This window comes from Macaca mulatta, chromosome X (assembly GCF_049350105.2).
Source record: "Macaca mulatta isolate MMU2019108-1 chromosome X, T2T-MMU8v2.0, whole genome shotgun sequence".
NCBI classification, from domain to species: Eukaryota; Metazoa; Chordata; class Mammalia; order Primates; family Cercopithecidae; genus Macaca; species Macaca mulatta.
Window position 1 is genome coordinate 53,997,025 of NC_133426.1, and position 17,986 is coordinate 54,015,010.

Sequence of the window (17,986 nt, forward strand, 5' to 3'; positions counted from 1 at the left end):
AGAGTCTTGCTTTGTTGCCCAGGCTGGAGTGCAGTGGCATGATCTCAGCTCACCGCAACCTTTGCCTCCCAGGTTTAAGTGATCCTCCTGCCTTAGCCCCCCTAGTAGCTGGATTACAGGCACATGCCACCACACCTGGCTAATTTTTGTATTTTTTTGTAGAGACAGGGTTTCACCATGTTGGCCAGGCTGGTCTCGAACTCCTGGCCTCAGATGATCCACCCTCCTCAGCCTCCCAAAGTGCTGGGATTAGAAGTGTGAGCCACCACGCCTGGCCTTTCTATGGTATTTTAATATTTTTTGTTGGGATTAAAAACCACATAAAATTTACCATCTTGACTATTTTTAAGCGTACAGTTCAGCTGTGTTATGGATTTTCACATTGTTATATAACGTATCTCCAGAATATTTTCATCTTGCAAATCTGAAATTCTATACCCATTAAGTAACAGCTCCCTTTTCTCCCTCCTCCTAGCTCTTGGTAACCACAATTCTATTTTCTGTTTCTATAAATTTGACTACTTTAGACACCTCACATAAGCGGAATCATATGGAATTTGTTCTTTTGTGACTGGCTTATTTCACTTAGCATAATGTTCTCAAGTGTTCATCCATATTGTAGCATGTAACAGGATTTCTTTCCTTTTTAAGGCTGAATAATATTCTATTGTATGCTATACATTTTGTTTATCCATTCATCCATCAATAGACATTTGGGTTGCTTCCAACTCTTGGCTACTGTGAATAGTACTGCTATGAACATGGGTGTGCAAATATCTCTTAGAGATCCTGCTTTCAATTGTTTTAGATATATACTCAGAAGTGGAATTGCTGAATTATATGGTAGTTTTATTTTTAATATTTTAAGGAACCTCCATACTGTTTTCCACAGCAGCTGCAGCATTTTACAATCCCACCAACAGTACATAAGGGTTCCAATTTATCCACATCCTTGTCAACACTTATTTTCTGTGTGTTTTTTTAACAGTAGCCATCCTAATGAGTGTGAGGTAATATCTCATTGTGGTTTTGATTTGCATTTCTCGGAGGATTAGTGATGTTGAATATCTTTTCATAAGCTATTGACCATTCCTGGCATATCTTAAGGCAAATTCCAGACATCAAATCACTTCACCCATAAATACTTCATTATTTAACTCTCACAGTTAAAGTAACGAATAGTACCATTATTACACCCAACAAAATTAACAATTTCTTAATATCATAATATCCAGTCCCTATTCTACTTTCTGTGATTGTCCCCAAAATGTCTTTTGATGGTTGCTTTGTTCAAATCAGGATTCAAATAGAATTCACATGCTGTATTTGGTTGATATGGCTTCTAAGGATCTTAACATATAGCAGTTCCCCTTCCCTTTATTTATATGCCATTTATTTGTTCTTAAAAAACTCAGTTTTTAGATTAGAAAAGTAATAAAGATTATTTAACAAACGGTGTTCGGATAACTGAAGAGTCATTTGAGGAGAAAAACATGGATCCATACTTCACACTTTAACTAGGATAACCATAAAAATAATAGGCCAGGTACGGTGGCTCATGCCTGTAATCCCAGCACTTTGGGAGACCAAGGCGGGCAAATCACTTGAGGTCAGGAGTTCGAGACCAGCCTGGCCAACATGGTGAAATCCCGTCTCTACTAAAAATACAAAATTTAGCCAGGTATCGTGGCTGGTGCCTGTAATCCCAGCTACTCGGGGGGCTAAGGCAGGAGAATTGCTTGATCTCAGGAGGTAGAGGTTGCAGTGAGCCAAGACCGCACCACTGCACTCCAGCTTGGGTGACAGAGCAAGACTCCGTCTCAAAAAAAATAGTAATAATAAAAATAAAAATAATAATAAAAGACATGAGGGAAATTTTGTATAATCTCAGAGTGGGGATAGTTTATGAGCAAATCCAGTAACACCCCCAGAAAACGGTCAATACTCTTGACTATATGAATATCAAACATTTCCACAGTAAGAATGTATAAATGACTGATGAATAAGAAAAAAAAAAATCAAACATTTCTGCTTGGGAAAAACCAATGTAAGTAAGCTCAACAGACAAATGACAATCTGCAAAAAAATGTGCAACTTACAGTGCAGAAGACTAATTTCCTTAATAGAGAAGGGAAAAAAACCTAACAATCTAAGAGAACATTTCACAAAAAAGGAAACAGATTTTAAGCATATAAAAAGATAATCAAACTCACTTGTGATAAGAGAAATAAAAATTAAAGTAATACTGAAACATGATGTTTCACCTACAAGATTAGCAAATAATGTACTGGTGAAGGAAACAGGCACTTGCAAACATTCCTGGTAGGGGTATAAATGGTAGAATCTCTAGGGAGAGCGATTTGGCAAGACCTTTCAAAATTACAAACGTGCATACCCTTTGCCCCAGCAATTCTCCTTTCAGGGATTTACCTTTTAGATATGTAAAGCACTTGGAACAACAATGCAAGTGCCTAAGTATGAGCAACTTCTCTGCAAACACAAAATATTTACTGCAGCATTATTTGTAATAGGTGAAGACTGGAAACAACCTAATTAATTGCCCATCAATAAGGGACTAGTTAAGTAAATCATAATGTATACATACAATGGAATAGTGCAAAACCATAAAAAATGACAAAACTCTATCTATACACATAGAAAAATCACCAAGATATGGTAAATGGTAAATGCAAGGTATAGAACATTATACTATGCTGTTTTAAAAAGGTATTTTTTGTGTAGAATATGTATATATGTAAAATGTGCATATATATATAAAATGTGTAACTATATATATTTGCTTTTATAGCCATAGTATCTCTGAAAGAATACACAATGAACTGATAATATTGGTCCCCTCCAGGGAGGAGAACCTAGTGACTGGGAAAGGGGTTGAATATTTTTTATCACATACCCTTTTGTATCTTTTGAATTTTTGTACCATGAATTGTAAGTTAATCAAAATATAAAATTGCAACTGAATAAAAGCTGAACATATTCAGGGAAAAAAAATCAAACAATATGGCAGTATGTAGAATGAAAAGTAATAGTCCTTTTACTCTCATTCCTTGGAAGTAATCGCTGTTCTAAGCCCCTCCCCTGAAGTCTGATTCAGTAGGTCTAGGGTCAGGCTGGAAATCTGTTTTTAACAAGAACCCCAGATGATTTCATGATGAAGCAAGTTTAAGAAACACTTACCTAGTCAGATCACACAACATGGCAATTTATTCCCAGCAAAATACAATCTGCATTCAATCCTGACAGGGCAAAGAGCCAACAATGACCGTCAGAATAGTGAGCACTGTGGCTCAATTTACACATTTATCATCACTGGTACCACCTGTATGCGCCTGGCCCAAATTGGTCCAGTTTAGTCGTTAACCTTGCAATTTTCCAGGAGAGTAAAATGATTTAGGAGAGATTCAACTATAACATACCCAAACAACGATCAGAAAAAACAGCACATTTGAGTTTTAAAGAAAGCGAGAGTTGAGATTCTGAATGACCATCTATAGCTTTTAATTGCTGGTTCACCGTTCAGTTCAGTGAATAGAGGTTGAGGGCCTACTAAGTGCCATGATGCAGACAGCACAAAGCAAGACACCTAACGTGTGAGAAGTTATGGAGCACAGGGTACCATGGGAACACAGAGTAAAGGCACCTCAACAGTCAGTGGGGTGATGGTTTTTGAGAGGAAGTGACACCTGTTTACAGAACTCAGGGGAGGCCGGGTGTGGTGGCTCATGCCTGTAATCCCAGCACTTTGGGAGACCAAGGCAGGTGGAACACAAGGTCAGGAGTTCGAAACCAGCCTGGCCAATATGGTGAAACTCCGTCTCTATTTAAAAAAAAAAAAAAAAAAATTAGCCGGGTGTGGTGGCGGGTGCCTGTAGTAACAGCTACTCAGGAGGCTAAGGCAGGAAGATCATTTGAACCCGAGAGGTGGAGGTTGCAATGAGCCGAGACCGCGCCACTGCACTCCAGCCTGGACGACAGAGCGAGACTCTGTCTCAAACAAACAAACAAACAGAAACGAAAACCTCAGGGGAAAACAGCTGAGAAGACATGTCTCATTTCCAACCACAGGTAGTCTAAAGAAGTGGCTTTCAAACTGTGCTTCCCCAAACCAGAATCTTCATAGGTGGAGACTGGACCAAATAACCAGAGAGAATTAGTGTTCCTACTTTTTTTAATTTTTATTTTTTGAAGGTATCATTTTGTCACCAAGGCTGGAATGCAGTGGCAGGATCACGGCTCACTGCAGCCTCAACCTCCCGAGTTCAAGCAACCCTGCCACTGCAGCCTCCCAAATAGCTGGGACTACAGGTGTGTATCACCATGCCTGGTTAATTTTTGATTTTGTGTAGAGACAGATCTTGCTATGTTGCCCAGGCTGGTCTCAAACTCCTGGACACAAGCAGTCTTCTTACCTTAGCCTCCCAAAGTGCTGAGATTACAGGCATGAGCCACCGCACCTGACCTGGTGTTCCTACTTTCTCTTCAACCTGAGCTCATAGTCCCCATTTTATGTATTACATACTGTGGCTCTTTCAGAAACATTGGAAGAGTATTTGATATTAAAAACAACCAGAAGTATTAATCATTAGAATGTAAGCTTCAAGAAGGCTGAGATTTTAAAAATGTTTTGTTCACTGCTGTTATCTCCAGTACATAGACCACTCGCACAGAGTAGGCAACCAATGAACTGTTTCAACTTGCAACCAATATGTACTGAGCTAGGCACTGATATATGCCAGGCACCAATCTAGTTATGGAAACACAGCAGTAACAAGAGCCAAGAGTCTTTGACCTCATTGAGCTAACTGGAGTGATTAATATTTCAAGATAGACACTGGGCTAGGCATATTTCATTTATCCTTCTAACTCTGTGAAATGGGTATTAGATCATTCATCCCCCTCCCTCTCCTTTACTTAAACAGAGAAAACAGAAGCTTGGAAAACTTAAGTAACTTGCTCCAAATCACACAGCTAGCAATATGGTAGTACTTGGATTTGAAGCAATTAGGTCTGACTTTAAAATAATGCTCTTTCAGGGCTAGGCATAGTGGCTCATGCCTGTAATCCCAGCACTTTAGGAGGTGGAGGGAGAGGCAGGAAGATCGCCTGAGCCAAGGATTCCAGCCTGGGCAACACAGTGAGAGCCCATCTCTACCAAATATTGTTTAAAAAATTAGCCAGGCATGATGGCACATGCCTGTGGTCCCAGCTACTCAGGCTAAGGTGGGAAGATCGCTTGAGCCCAGAAAGTTGAGGCTGCAGTGAGCCGAGATCATGCGCCGCACACCAGTCTGAGCAACAGAGTGAGATCCTGTCTCTAAAAAACAATGGTCTTTCCATTAAGTACACTGTTTCTCAAATAAAGGAAACTGGAAAAGTGGGCATAAAGTAATCTGAGATCAACTCACAAGTAACACAATAAACACAAGGGCATAAAAAAATAACTAGACTGTAAGCCCATTAGTGGCAGAATTATGTTAGCACTCTGCCTGGACCATAAAAAAAGAGTATAATAAATGCTTGTTAAAGTTAACTTCAAACTAGAGGCAATACTGCTTTCTGACCTCTGCAGTACTTGACTTCCTCCAGCTTGTCCCATATTCCCTCAAGCCCCTCTACCATGCTAAATATACCAAACTAGTGACTGACTCAGGCAGAGTTCTGTGGTCTATCTTCTCTACCTGTTCTCACCAAGGCAAAAAGAATTCAAAGACAGTAAGGAATTATCACCTTATAAGAAGATTCGAGGGCGGGATGGATTATGTGTAAGTCTGGTTAAGCAACAGAAATACAGATGACTTACATTTCAACTGGAAGGCCACTGTGCCTTGAACTCTAACTACTAAATAATTACAGACTGAAACTACTGTTGATGCAAATATGCATCACTACATTGTGGAGTTCAACAACCAACCATTAAGAGACCAGACTGATAATCACAAAGCTAAAGAATAACGTATTGAAAGAATAGCAGCAATTAGGAACCAGTTACTTCAAGGAAACATTGATAAGGTGGCCTTCCCTCTCAACTGTAAGAATTTAAATTATCTACATGCACATAATTGGTAGTCTTGGCCATGAAATATGGCAGTCAAGCTAGAGGTAGTAGAATACCGATCCAGTGTTCAGTACACACTATTAAGGTCCTAATTTTAATTTGCGAATACCCAATTTTAGTACTCTTTTTTCTTTTCTGAGATGGAGTTTTGCTCTTGTTGCCCAGGCTGGAGTGCAATGACGTGGTCTCAACTCACTGCAACCTCCACCTCCAGGTTGAAGCAATCCTCCTGCCTCAGCCTCCCAAAGTAGCTGGGATTACAGGCGCCCACCACCACAACCTCCTAATTTTTGTATTTCTAGTAGAGAGAGTTTCACCACGTTGGCCAGGCTGGTCTCGAACTCCTGACCTCAGGTGATCCATCCACCTCGGCCTCCCCAAGTGCTAGGATTACAGGCGTGAGCTACTGCGCCCGGCCCAATTTTAGTACTCTTAGGCTGCCAGAAGCCAGCCCATTTCTGCAGATGAAGCCTTCTGTCACATTTAAGAACAAAAGGGAAAACTTGGATTTTTAAAAAACCTGTTGTGTGTCAACCACGGGCTGGAAACTGTACTTTGATGCTAACTTTTGTTATCAGTGTATACAGCAAGAACTTTGGCATCCAGTGAAACTATGATCAAAGTTTGTGGGGACAAGTCACTTAGCTTCTTCATCTGTAAAATGGAGATTTATCTAATTCCTACCCAATTCTAAGACTTACAATTTATAATATAATAGCTGGCACAGACTGAAAAAGTAGTTATGAAAGTCTGTTTTGCAGAGATGAAGTCTGTGGTATGCACTGCCTGAAGGTCCTCAGAAATAATTTGAGACAAGTAGATACCAGAATAGGCACTTGTTTAGCCCAAAGCAAATCTTCACAACTGAAAAGTCAGAGGTCTCATGAAAAGTATCCTTAGGAGTAAGAGAGCGAGAATCCAAGGGAACCTCTGGGTTACCTCAGAAAGGAGGACAGGAACTGCACAGAGGACAATGATCACAATAAATTTCTAAGAGTCTTTGAACTAGGGGCTGTAAATGCTTACAGGGATGGGCAGCTAACATGAATGAAGGGGCTGAGTAAAGAAAAATTAACTTCCAGAAATGTAATTTTTGGCTAGGCATGGTGGGTAATCCCAGCACTTTGGGAGGCTGAGGCAGGAGGATTGCTTGAGGCCAGGAGTTTGAGATCAGCCTGGGCAACCTAGCAAGACCGTCTCTAAAACAAACAAACAAAACAAAACCTTAAAAATTAGCTGGGTTTGGGTGGCACATGCCAGTAGTCCTAGCTACTGGGGAGGCAGAGGTGGAAGGATTGTTTTGAGCCCAGGAGTTCAAGGTTATAGTGAGCCATGTTCACACCACTGCCCTCCAACCTGGGCAACAGAGCAAGACCCTGTGTTTAAAAATAAAAAACACACACACAGAAATGTATTTTTATTTAAGCTGTGGGTGTTTATACATGCAAAATACTGGAGTTTACGTTTTACATTAAAGACATAAGTGAAAAACTAGAAAATTTATCATTACACTTTTTTTTTTTTTGTAGTTTATTCTCCTTTGACTTGGAACTGGAGGCCTGACACATTTATGTGCCAAGAGGTCAACGTTAGGTCTTATATTTTTGTGTTACAACATGCAGTACAGAATTCAGCCTTGAATGCTTTCACTTCAAGTGACTAATTTGATCCTATTTCATAACGGAAAACAGCTGTTTAGAAATGTAGGCATTTCCAAACACAGAAGTTTGGCACAGTGTTTTTTATGTTTCAGTAACTACTTCCAAAGTATTTGTAGAATTCGGCATTTCAATGACATCATGCTTCATTTTCAGCACCACGGCACAGTAATTCAGAATCTCCATTGTAGCTCTTCTTTCATACTCTAAACACTGAGAAAGGCTAATTGAACAATATTAGTTCATTTTCATCAAATATGTCAGAGAACCTTTTCTGGAATTCAACAGACAACTTCACAACTGTGGGAATGTAATTCAGGCCATCACTTTCAATTCTTGGAAACCAATTTCAGCAAAGAAAAGTCAGCCAGTTTATCTCTTGCCAAATGAGTTTCTCAAAGGCATAATTTTGCTAGGAACAAGCAAGTACAACCATACATTTGTGAAGGTATTTATGAACAATGCTGTTTTTATTCAGTGTCTAGATGAGTTGTAAAATCAACCAAACAAGCCAAATATTTTATTTCACTCTCTGCGGGTGTGGTGGATGCCAAGTCATTTTTTTCAGTATCTTGAGTACCATGCTTCAACTAAGCCAATCAACCTCCGTGTAATAGGGCAGATTTCCATAACATGCACCCAATAATTCACCAAGCAAAGTATTCAGTTGTGGAGCAAACCACCATGTTAATTACTAGTTCCTGATCTGACTGATTCATTTCTAAGCTTTTAGCAGAAAGAGCTTTAAGTTTAGGTCCCCGGAAAGTGTTTCTGCTTCACATTGTTTCTTGGGTCCAACAGTTCTAAACACTATTGCAGAAGCACCACCTGTAGTCATACTTACTAATTTCGACCAATTGATATTAAAAATCTGAAGACTTTTCTCATCACACAAAATCCAGGTATTTCCAGATGTACCTGTGATGAGTCCAAGAGTCAGGTTACATCAAATTCTTAACACATGAATCATACTTAAGTGCAGTGGCTCTCGAACTTTAGCATGATCAGAATCAGCTGGAGGGCTTGTTGAAACAGATCCATAAGCTCCCCAACCTTTCCCACCAGTTTCTGATTCTGTAGGTCCAAAGGGGTAAGGGACTGAGAATGTGTATTTCCAACATGTTTCCAGATGGTACAGTGCTGTTGGTCTGGGACCATACTTTGAGAACCACTGGCTAGGAATACAGCTAACTGTACAGCTATGTGGATGTAGTTTTTAATCTGTTGTAACCAACTGCTATGTAAATCTCCAAAAATAATTTAACTTTTTGACTAAATCTGTCCCAAGAATGTTTAGCCATCAATGTCTGACATCCTGAGCCAAAGTATTTCCTACCTTTGCAAATGCTTGTTTATAACATAATTTCTGTTGTACTTGACAAACACTTTTATAAAACTACTGTATAAAAAAGACTTTCAAGTCCTGGCAGTTTTTTCATTTAATACATAATTGCCTTCTGTGGCATCACTTATTTTATCTGTATCTAGAAATATAGCCTGTTGAAATTCCAAGTACATTTTTAAGTTCTTTTCATTTCAGCACTCATCCTTTTTGTATGATTTTTTCTTTTTTTTTTTTTGAGATGGAGTTTCACTCTTGTTGCCCAGGCTGGAGTGCAATGGTGCGATCTTGGCTCACTGCAACCTCCACCTCCCAGGTTCAAGTGATTCTCCTGCCTCAGCCTCTCGAGTAGCTGGGATTACAGGCATGCGCCACCATGCCCGGCTAATTTCATATTTTTAGTAGAGACAGGGTTTCTCCATGTTGGTCAGGCTGGTTTCGAACTCCCGACCTCAGGTGATCCACCTGCCTTGGCCTCCCAAAGTGCTGGGATTACAGGCGTGAGCCACCGCACCCGGCCGTACACTGATATTTCTTACAGTGGTTTACTTTCAAATGGTATCTATCTTAAATTGTAGTCTTTCAACAGACACATTTTATTTAGATGGATATGAAAATTCATCAATTCCACAAAGAAATAGGCTCTCTCCTGTTCAAACACGTGAACTTCTTCCATAAAAAAGATTGTTTTCACCACTTTGCACAGATGTGGGTATGAGAAATATTTCGTGTTCATCAAAAATATTATTTAAAAAGAACAAGCACAACAATCAATGGTGTTTCAGTTATCTATTTCTGTGTAACAAATTAGCCCCCAAACTTAGTGGCTTAAAACAACATTTATTATCTCATAGTATCTGTAGGCATGGCTTAGCTGGGTCCTCTGGCTCAAGGTCTCCTACAGGCTTCAATCAAGGTGCCAGCCAGGGCTGCAGTCATCTCAAGGCTCGCCTGGGGAAAGATCCGCTTCCAAGCTCACTCACGTACGTGGCTGTTGGCAGCAATTCAGTTCCTTGCGGGCTGTAGTTGGACTGAGGGCCTCAGTTCCTCACTGAGTGTTGGTTGGAGGCTTCCCTCAGTTTCTTTTCCTGTGGGTCTCTCCATAGGGCAGCTCACAACATGGCAGCTTGCTTCATCAGAGTGATCAAGCAAGAAGAGCCAGAGAGAAAGAGAGAGAGAGTGCAAACAAGATGGAAGTCACAGTTTTTTATAACCTAATCTTGGAAGTGACATCCCATCACTTTTGTTGTAGTCTGCTCATCAGAAGCAAGTCACTAGGTCCAGCCCACAAACTGGGGGGATGGGAGGAGATTACAAAAGGGTGTGAATACCAGGAGGTGGGAATCATTGGGAGCCATTGTAGAAGATGTCTACCATGAATGACAAGTGGCACTTCGTCATTGTGGCAGGGAGACACCATGGAGCTGTAGAGACCAATAAATGAAGACCATGTGGTTCACCAAAAGGGGTTAAGCAGTATTGCCAGAGGATCTGATATTTCAGTAGCTGGAAAGAGACTTTTTTGCAACATTTCTCTATTTTTAAAAGTTGGCAACAAATTCGAACTTGTTAAAAAATAATGCAAGTTAAACGACAGCAGGAAATGATAATCATTCAATTCATACAACTAGATGATGCCTTAATATTCAGTCCAAGTGCATTATTTGACTTCAGATCCTGGTGAACACTATTGATCAATGAAAATAAATGAAGTTCTTTCAAAAAGAAAAGGAAAAAAATATGTGGGCCAATGCAAAAATACATGAATGGGCCACATAAGGCCTATGGGCTGCCAGTTTGCCATCCTTGCCATAACCTTTGTAATTTCCTCATGTGATACAGATGAACGGGCAAGGGTTTTGCTTCTGGTATGCAAATCCTGGTTTCTGCCACTTCTATTGGTTATGTCCCTGGGCCTAATGACAAGGGCCAGAGAAAGGATCCTGGGGACTTATATCGTAAGTACTTTCTTCCTTGTTTCCTCTACAGAGGAAGGGTAGGGTACCATGCTTTGTACCCCTGACTTCAACACTCCTTATCTCACTTCCCTACTTCATTTTCTCCACAGCATTTCCTATGTCACAAAACATATTTTGCCTATTTATCTTGTTTGTTGTCTATCTTCTTCATTAGAATATGTTTCATGAGGTCAGAAATCTGTTTTATTCACTGCTGTATCCTCATAATCTTGAACTTTGCCTGGCACACAGGAGTCCAATAAACATAGTCTGAGTAAATTAATTCTATTGTTCATAGTACTTAGAATAGTGTCTGGCACAGAACAGGTGCTCAAAAATATTAACTGAACTGAAAAGCATTGTCCTGATAAGAAAAATGGGGTAAAATTGGGCTAGATAATGGTGGGCAGATCATGAAGGCATGCCATGGCATGCCATGCTAAGCTTAAAGCATGAGAGTAAGGTGATCAATGTCCAACCTACTAGGTGCACAAGATATTTTGCATTTTTTTTTTTTTATACAGGGTCTTAACTCTGTCACCCAGGCTGCAGTGCCGTGGTGCGATCTCAGCTCAGTGCAACCTCAACCTCTCAGGCTCAAGCGATCCTCCTGCCTCAGCCTCCTGAGTAGCTGAGACTACAGGTGTGCACCACCATGCCCTGCTACAAGATATTTTAGTCAATATAATAGCAGCTGGCATTTATATGGCATTTACTACGTGCCATATAATGTTCTAAGCATATTACTTAAATCATTTAACACTCACAACAAAATTTGTGATATAGGTATTATTGTTAAACTGAGGCACAGAGTAAGTAACTTGCCTAAGCTTACATAATGAGTACTTAGAGGAATAGGGATCTAAACCCAGGCAGTCTGGCTCCAAGGCCTGTGTTGTCAGCCATTATGCTACACAAACTAAATATAGGAAAAAATGTTCTGGAAAAAGTTATTAAAATATAACTATAAAAATGCAATTACACTGTTCTGAGATATGTTAAAGATGAAGGATTTTGGTGTCAAATATCTTTAGGTCCAAATCTTGGTCCAACCATGTTCTAGCAGTGCAACCTTGGGCCAGTGACTACACTGAGCCTGTTTTTTTTTTTTTTTTTTTTTTTGCTATAAAAAGTAGAGATTTAGGCCGGGCGTGGTGGCTCACGCCTGTAATCCCAGCACTTTGGGTGGCTGATGCAGGCGGATCACCTGAGGTCAGGAGTTCGAAACCAGTCTGGCCAACATGGTGAAACTCCGTCTCTACTAAAAATAGAAAAATTAGTTGGGTGTGGTGGCATGCGCCTGCAGTCCCAGCTACTTGGGAGGCTGAGGCAGGAGAATTGCTTGAACCCAGGAGGTGGAGGTTGTAGTGAGCCAAGATCACGCCACTGTACTCCAATCTGGGCCACAGAGCAAGACTCTGCCTCAAAAAACAAAAAACAAAACAAAACAAACAAAAAACAAAATAAAAACAAAAGAGAGAGATTGATTTAATCTGTCATAGGAGTAGAGGAAAAAATAGAGATTAATACCTCTCCTGTTGGGTGGTTGTGAGAATTAAATGAATATTGGTGCGGTACCTCGCCCATGTGGTAGCTATTATTACTACCATCAAAAGGGAATATATTCTATAAGTGCATTGCTAAGCAGCTACAAAACTTCTGAGTAACAGGAGTTCGGCAATTCAGTTTGCAATCTGAGTTTATTTAGATGGAATTAATATATAACATTGTATAGCACTGATTCTAAATTCTTCTTTATCTGACCTGTAAAGCCCTCTACAGTGATTCAATCAGTAAAGGTAAACCAACCAATCTCTCTCTCTCTCTCTCACAGCAAACATTATTTTATGTATGTCAAGTCCTAGAGCAAATCTCCGCCCTCTTGAAACTCATTTAAAAGAGAATTAAGCGATATGAAAATACTATGAAAGAGAAAAAAATATGAGAGAGGTAAGAACAGAGTACTCTGGTAGTAAAGGGAAGGCTTAATTTACCACAGCTGACAGAGGCTGGCTAGGAAAGATTCTATAACGATAACTTTTGAGCAGGAATAAAGGGGAATTTGCTATGCAAAGGTCAAGATAAACATAAGAAAAATACTATGAGAGAGGACACGGTATGTCTAGGAAACTAAGAAAATACAGAATGGTTGGAACAGGGGTGGCCAGAGGTGAGCACCAGGTAAGTCTGGAGGGAGTTTGGGATCAGATTGTGAAGGGCACTGTCTGCCATGCTCAGAAGTTGGGACTCGGTAGGGTAGGCAAATACACCTTGGTGCATATAACAGAGTCAGCTTCTGTTTTCAGAATGGTGTCTCTGGCAGCAATATGGCAGATGGAGTCCAGAGAGTGTTATGGTAAAGGAACAAGTTGACACTGTCTTCCTGGTTCAGATAAGAAATTTTGGCAGCCTGAACTAAAGCAACGGGGGTGGAAACAGACAGAAGTAGCTGGACTCAGGAGACATTTCTAACGTAGAATTCAAAGGATCCAATGACCAAGTAAATGTGGGAAGTGACAGGAGAGTGAAGAACTGAGGACTCCACGGCTTCTGGCTTGAAAGTGATGAAAGACACCATTCATAGAAATAGAGAGTACCAGAAGTGGAACAAGTTTTGGGGAAACATTATAATGAGTTCCATTTTGGGTAGTTTTTAGTTTAAGTGACCTAAAAGACATCAAGTAGTAGAGAGCTGAAAAGATGTGTTGAAAGCTCATGAGAGAGGTCGAGGGTAGAGACAGAGCAACAGGAATCATCAGAATTTAATTAATACTTAAAGCCACCATAATGGATGAGATTGCTCAGGAAACAAAAGTAGAAGAATATGACCAGGACAGAAGCCTTGAGGGCACCAACATTTAAAGAAGCAGGCAGAAGAGGAATAAGGAAAAAAGAAGAAAGAACTAGAGGGTTACAAGGAGAATCAGAAGTGAGTTGAACTGTGAAATCCAAGGAAGATAGTTCCAGAATAGGATGGCTTGATATTAATGATCTTACAAAGGACCAAGAAAGGCTAAGAATGGAAATGTGTGCAGCAGCTTCAGAGTGGTGACATCAGATATAAAGTAGCACTAGGCTAGGAAATGGGAATTAATACAATCTGCTTCTTTAAGAATAATGGTGAATAGGGAAGAAAGGAGATAAAGATAATGGCTCGAAGGAATTAGAAAATAAAGGGGAAGTTTTTGTTTTTCAAAGATTATTTGTGCATGCTGTAAGTGAAAGAAACCAGAGAGGCAGAGACTGAAACTGTAGAAAGGACAGGGATTACTACTTTTGAATTCCTATAACATCACTGTATGATTCACTTACTTGGCACTTAGCTTACACATTTGCCTTGTATTGGCAGTATTGTACATTTAGCAATGCTGGCACAAACTAAGTGCTCAAAAAATCTACTTATGATTGTTTGTCTTCATGTATCTATACATATTATCTAGCCAGTAACAGTGTACAATCATACACAAGAATGTACAAAATGAAGGAAACAGGATGGTGGGATTGTGTAAACTTTGAGCAATATAAACCCAGAACAGTAATTTTTATCCACCACTTACTAGTACTTAGAACAAAGAAAAATTATTTTACCTCTTGGTTATCTCAGTTACTCAACTGTAAAATGGGGGAGAATACCATACACCTTGCAAGCTCTTGAGGATTAAATGAGATATTTTTAAAGCTTTTAATATACAACTTGTTGCCTAAGAAGTAATTATTATTTTGATTATTTTCCAACCACTAGAGCATCTAGAAAAGTCATCGACTTTTCAGAATGTCTATGACTAATGGTAAGTAAACAATCAGGAGGCATAGCAGCCATTGCTTTATCGTATTCTAGAGAACCAAAGCACAAAATGATACCTGTTCTCAAAGTCTGGTTATTCATATACCACCAACATGATTTCTGCCATATCCAAGTACTACAACTTAATATCTTTCTTTAAATCAACTCATTTTATGTAATCATAATCATTCTAAAAAAGTATAGCTGCGAAATGGTGAGTTTGATGTGCTGATCATTTTTTTTCTAATTACACAGTAACCATTAAAACAAAGCATTCATTCCCTTAATCACCCTAAATTATCTCCTGAATCACAATCTAAAACTGCTTTAGGTTGCTCTACTTCTGAGACCCTTAGGAAGCAATCAGGCAAGCAATTTGTGGGTTTACTTAATTTTCCTTCTACTGATTATCATTTACAAAGGTTTGCAGAGCATATAAATGAAACCAACCAAATCAAAAAATTCATCCCAACAATATACACTGGATCTTTTCATGGTAAGTCCGAAGTTGTCTAAAGCTAAACAGACAACCCAGCAACTTATCTATTATTTAATCCTTCCACCTCTACTTTCTGTATCACAAATGAAAATGAGACTGGGAATAAAGGTCCATCTTGTGGTCTAGCCCGAAGAACAAAACCAAAGAGGGGAGAGATACAGTAGTGGGTTTTGTTCTGAGGCACTGACATTTAGTCAAAAGAAATAGTAGGCATGCAAATCATCCAAGTGAAAAATTCCCACCTTCAAGACAGTAGAACACTCCTCTGAAAAGGGAAACCACAATCGGTTATTAATACCTTTCAAGTCTGTGCTACAATCCAGGGAGTTCTTCATCACTCCAATAAAAACAAAAACCAGGAGAGAACTTCACTCATTGATAACATCGACAGACACTTTAGATATGCAATTTTAGAGCTGGTCTTAAATCCATTATACTAAGAGCCACACTACACTCTTAAAAAGTCACTTCTACAATCCATTCTCTTAGGATCACTGATCTATTCATTATGGAAAAAAACAAGGTACTCTGCACCCAAAGTACACAGGGCATTATGGAGCATACAAAAAGATCAGAGTTTGTTTATAATCTAGCACAGGGAATAAGATTTATACATTCCCCAAGAGTGCTTCTAAGGACTAGAGAGAACTGCTGGGAATTTTTCCCCAACATTTTTATTATGAAAAACTTCAAACATATGGCAAAGTTGAAATAATTTTACAGTGAACATCTGAATACCCACGACTGAGATTCTACTATTTTTACCATACCTTATTTATCACATATCTATCTATTCAATCCATCTTTTTTATTAACTGCTGGGATTTTGAAAATGAGACTGTGTGGTGAAGTATGACAAAAATACACTAAGGGCTGCTTCTCAAAAGATTTTGACTGATGGGGTATATAAACAAAAAAAAACTTTGGAAACCACAAACCCATACTCAGTGTTCAACCCTCCTGCCAACCTCCAATCAAAATCTATTCAGAGCTCGTAACTGGCTATTCGGGTCTCCACACCCTTGTCCACTATCTGAACTCTCTTCAGTCCTCTTCATGGCTTAGCACCAATCCGTGAAGCCTTCCCCAACTTTCACTCCCTTAATCAGAATTAACCATGCCCCCTATAGGGGCCACATTTTTCATCATTTGCAATTAGCCCACAGTATCTGCAATTTATTATCTCTTTCACTAAACCTTGCCCTCCTTGAGGACAGGGTCCCCTTATTTACCTCTCAGTCCTCAGCAAGCAGCTAGTACTTAGCCTACAGCAAGCGCTCTAATAAAAGAGTGAGTTAATGACCTGAACCGTCTTTAACCAGGAGCCAAGGAAGAGTTTAGCTGAGTGGGGAAATGATCTAATCACAGTGGCACTTTAGAAAGATTCATTTTATAGCAGCACTGTTGTTTAGAGTATGAGCTTTGGAGGAAGACCACATAGGCACAAATCTCAGCCCTGCCACTTATCTCTTGGTGACTTTGGGCAAGTTTCTAAGCCCGTGCCTCAGTTTCCTCATTTAGAAAACAGGGATAATACTGCTTCACAGGTTATTGCGAGGATGATGAGGTAATTTTTTTAAAAGAAGCGCATAGAGCGGCACCTAACACATAGTAAATATTCCATCAATGTGGTCACTATTGCCAGCAATCACGTTAATAACGAGGTTAAAAATTCCTTACAAGCCTGGGTGGTAGCAGTGAAAACAAAGTGGATAGAATGGCCATGAATAAAGAATCTACCTTAAAATGTTCAGTCAGAAGAGCAAGCAAATGTGTGCCCTTTTTTTTTAACCTTGTATGAGATAGCTCACGTTTGGATGTGTTTAAACTAAAACAACTATAATCTAGGCACTCTAGGCACAGATTTGATGCTGAGAACGAGTCTAGCATGACTGAACTCTAGACACAACCTTTATAACCACTGCAAGCTTCTCTGTTTAGGTCTTTTAGTCTCTGAGCTAAAACTTGTTTCCTTCTCATTACTCCAGCAGACACCACTTCTTAAGTGATTCCCACAATCCCCTGTTCTGTCTAACTGTAAGGACAACCCCCAGGAACCTTGGTTGGGGAAATAGGTTTGCGGTTTCGTTCTACCCAACCCTGTACTACTTTTCTTTTTCTTCTTCCTGCCCACCTCCTTTACTTCCCCAGCCTTGCTATTCTCTACACGTAGGAACTTGAAACCTAAGAGTATGGGAAAGCAACAGAGCAGCAGCAGTGGTGCCAAGAACTGGGGATGCTGCCAAGCTGTTCCCCAGGCCCCATATGCAGTGACCCAACTACATGCAGATTGGACGTAACTGCCTATGGGGCCTTGCACACTTGATACTCCTTTTTGCTTCTGCTCATTTTCTTCCTCCCACTTAAAGCAACCTCCTCCCAAGCTTGTGACTCATTCAAATCCAATCCATCTTTGAAGACCCAGGTGAGGTCCGACTTCTTCAGGGAAGCCTCCCCTGACCACTTTAGTCCAAAGATATCCCACCAACCCCACATACAGAAAACAGGAACTGTACTTACTGTCTGGACCATAAGGCATAATCACACATTGCTATAATTAAATGTTTCATGTGTATACATTTAACTTTCCAAGGGTATGAGCAGTGTCTCACATGTCTTTAAAACTCTTACACTCCGTGCGTTAATATTTGTTGAACAGTGACTGAATC

At 39.8% G+C, this 17,986-nt stretch overlaps 1 protein-coding gene across 4 annotated transcripts in view; it reads right to left on the bottom strand.

Moving 5' to 3' along the window:
• The window catches only part of FAM120C (family with sequence similarity 120 member C), a 119,873-nt gene that overhangs the window by 100,245 nt on the left and 1,642 nt on the right, over positions 1–17,986 (bottom strand). The window contains exon 2 of one of the 4 annotated variants that reach the window (XM_015127510.3): positions 9,901–10,206. The exons of the other annotated variants lie outside the window; for them this stretch is intronic. Within the exon in view, the coding sequence (XP_014982996.2) occupies positions 10,189–10,206 (18 nt within the window). The 3' untranslated portion in view covers positions 9,901–10,188. Of the gene's footprint in view, positions 1–9,900; positions 10,207–17,986 lie in introns of those variants that run through there. 4 annotated transcript variants of the gene reach the window in all.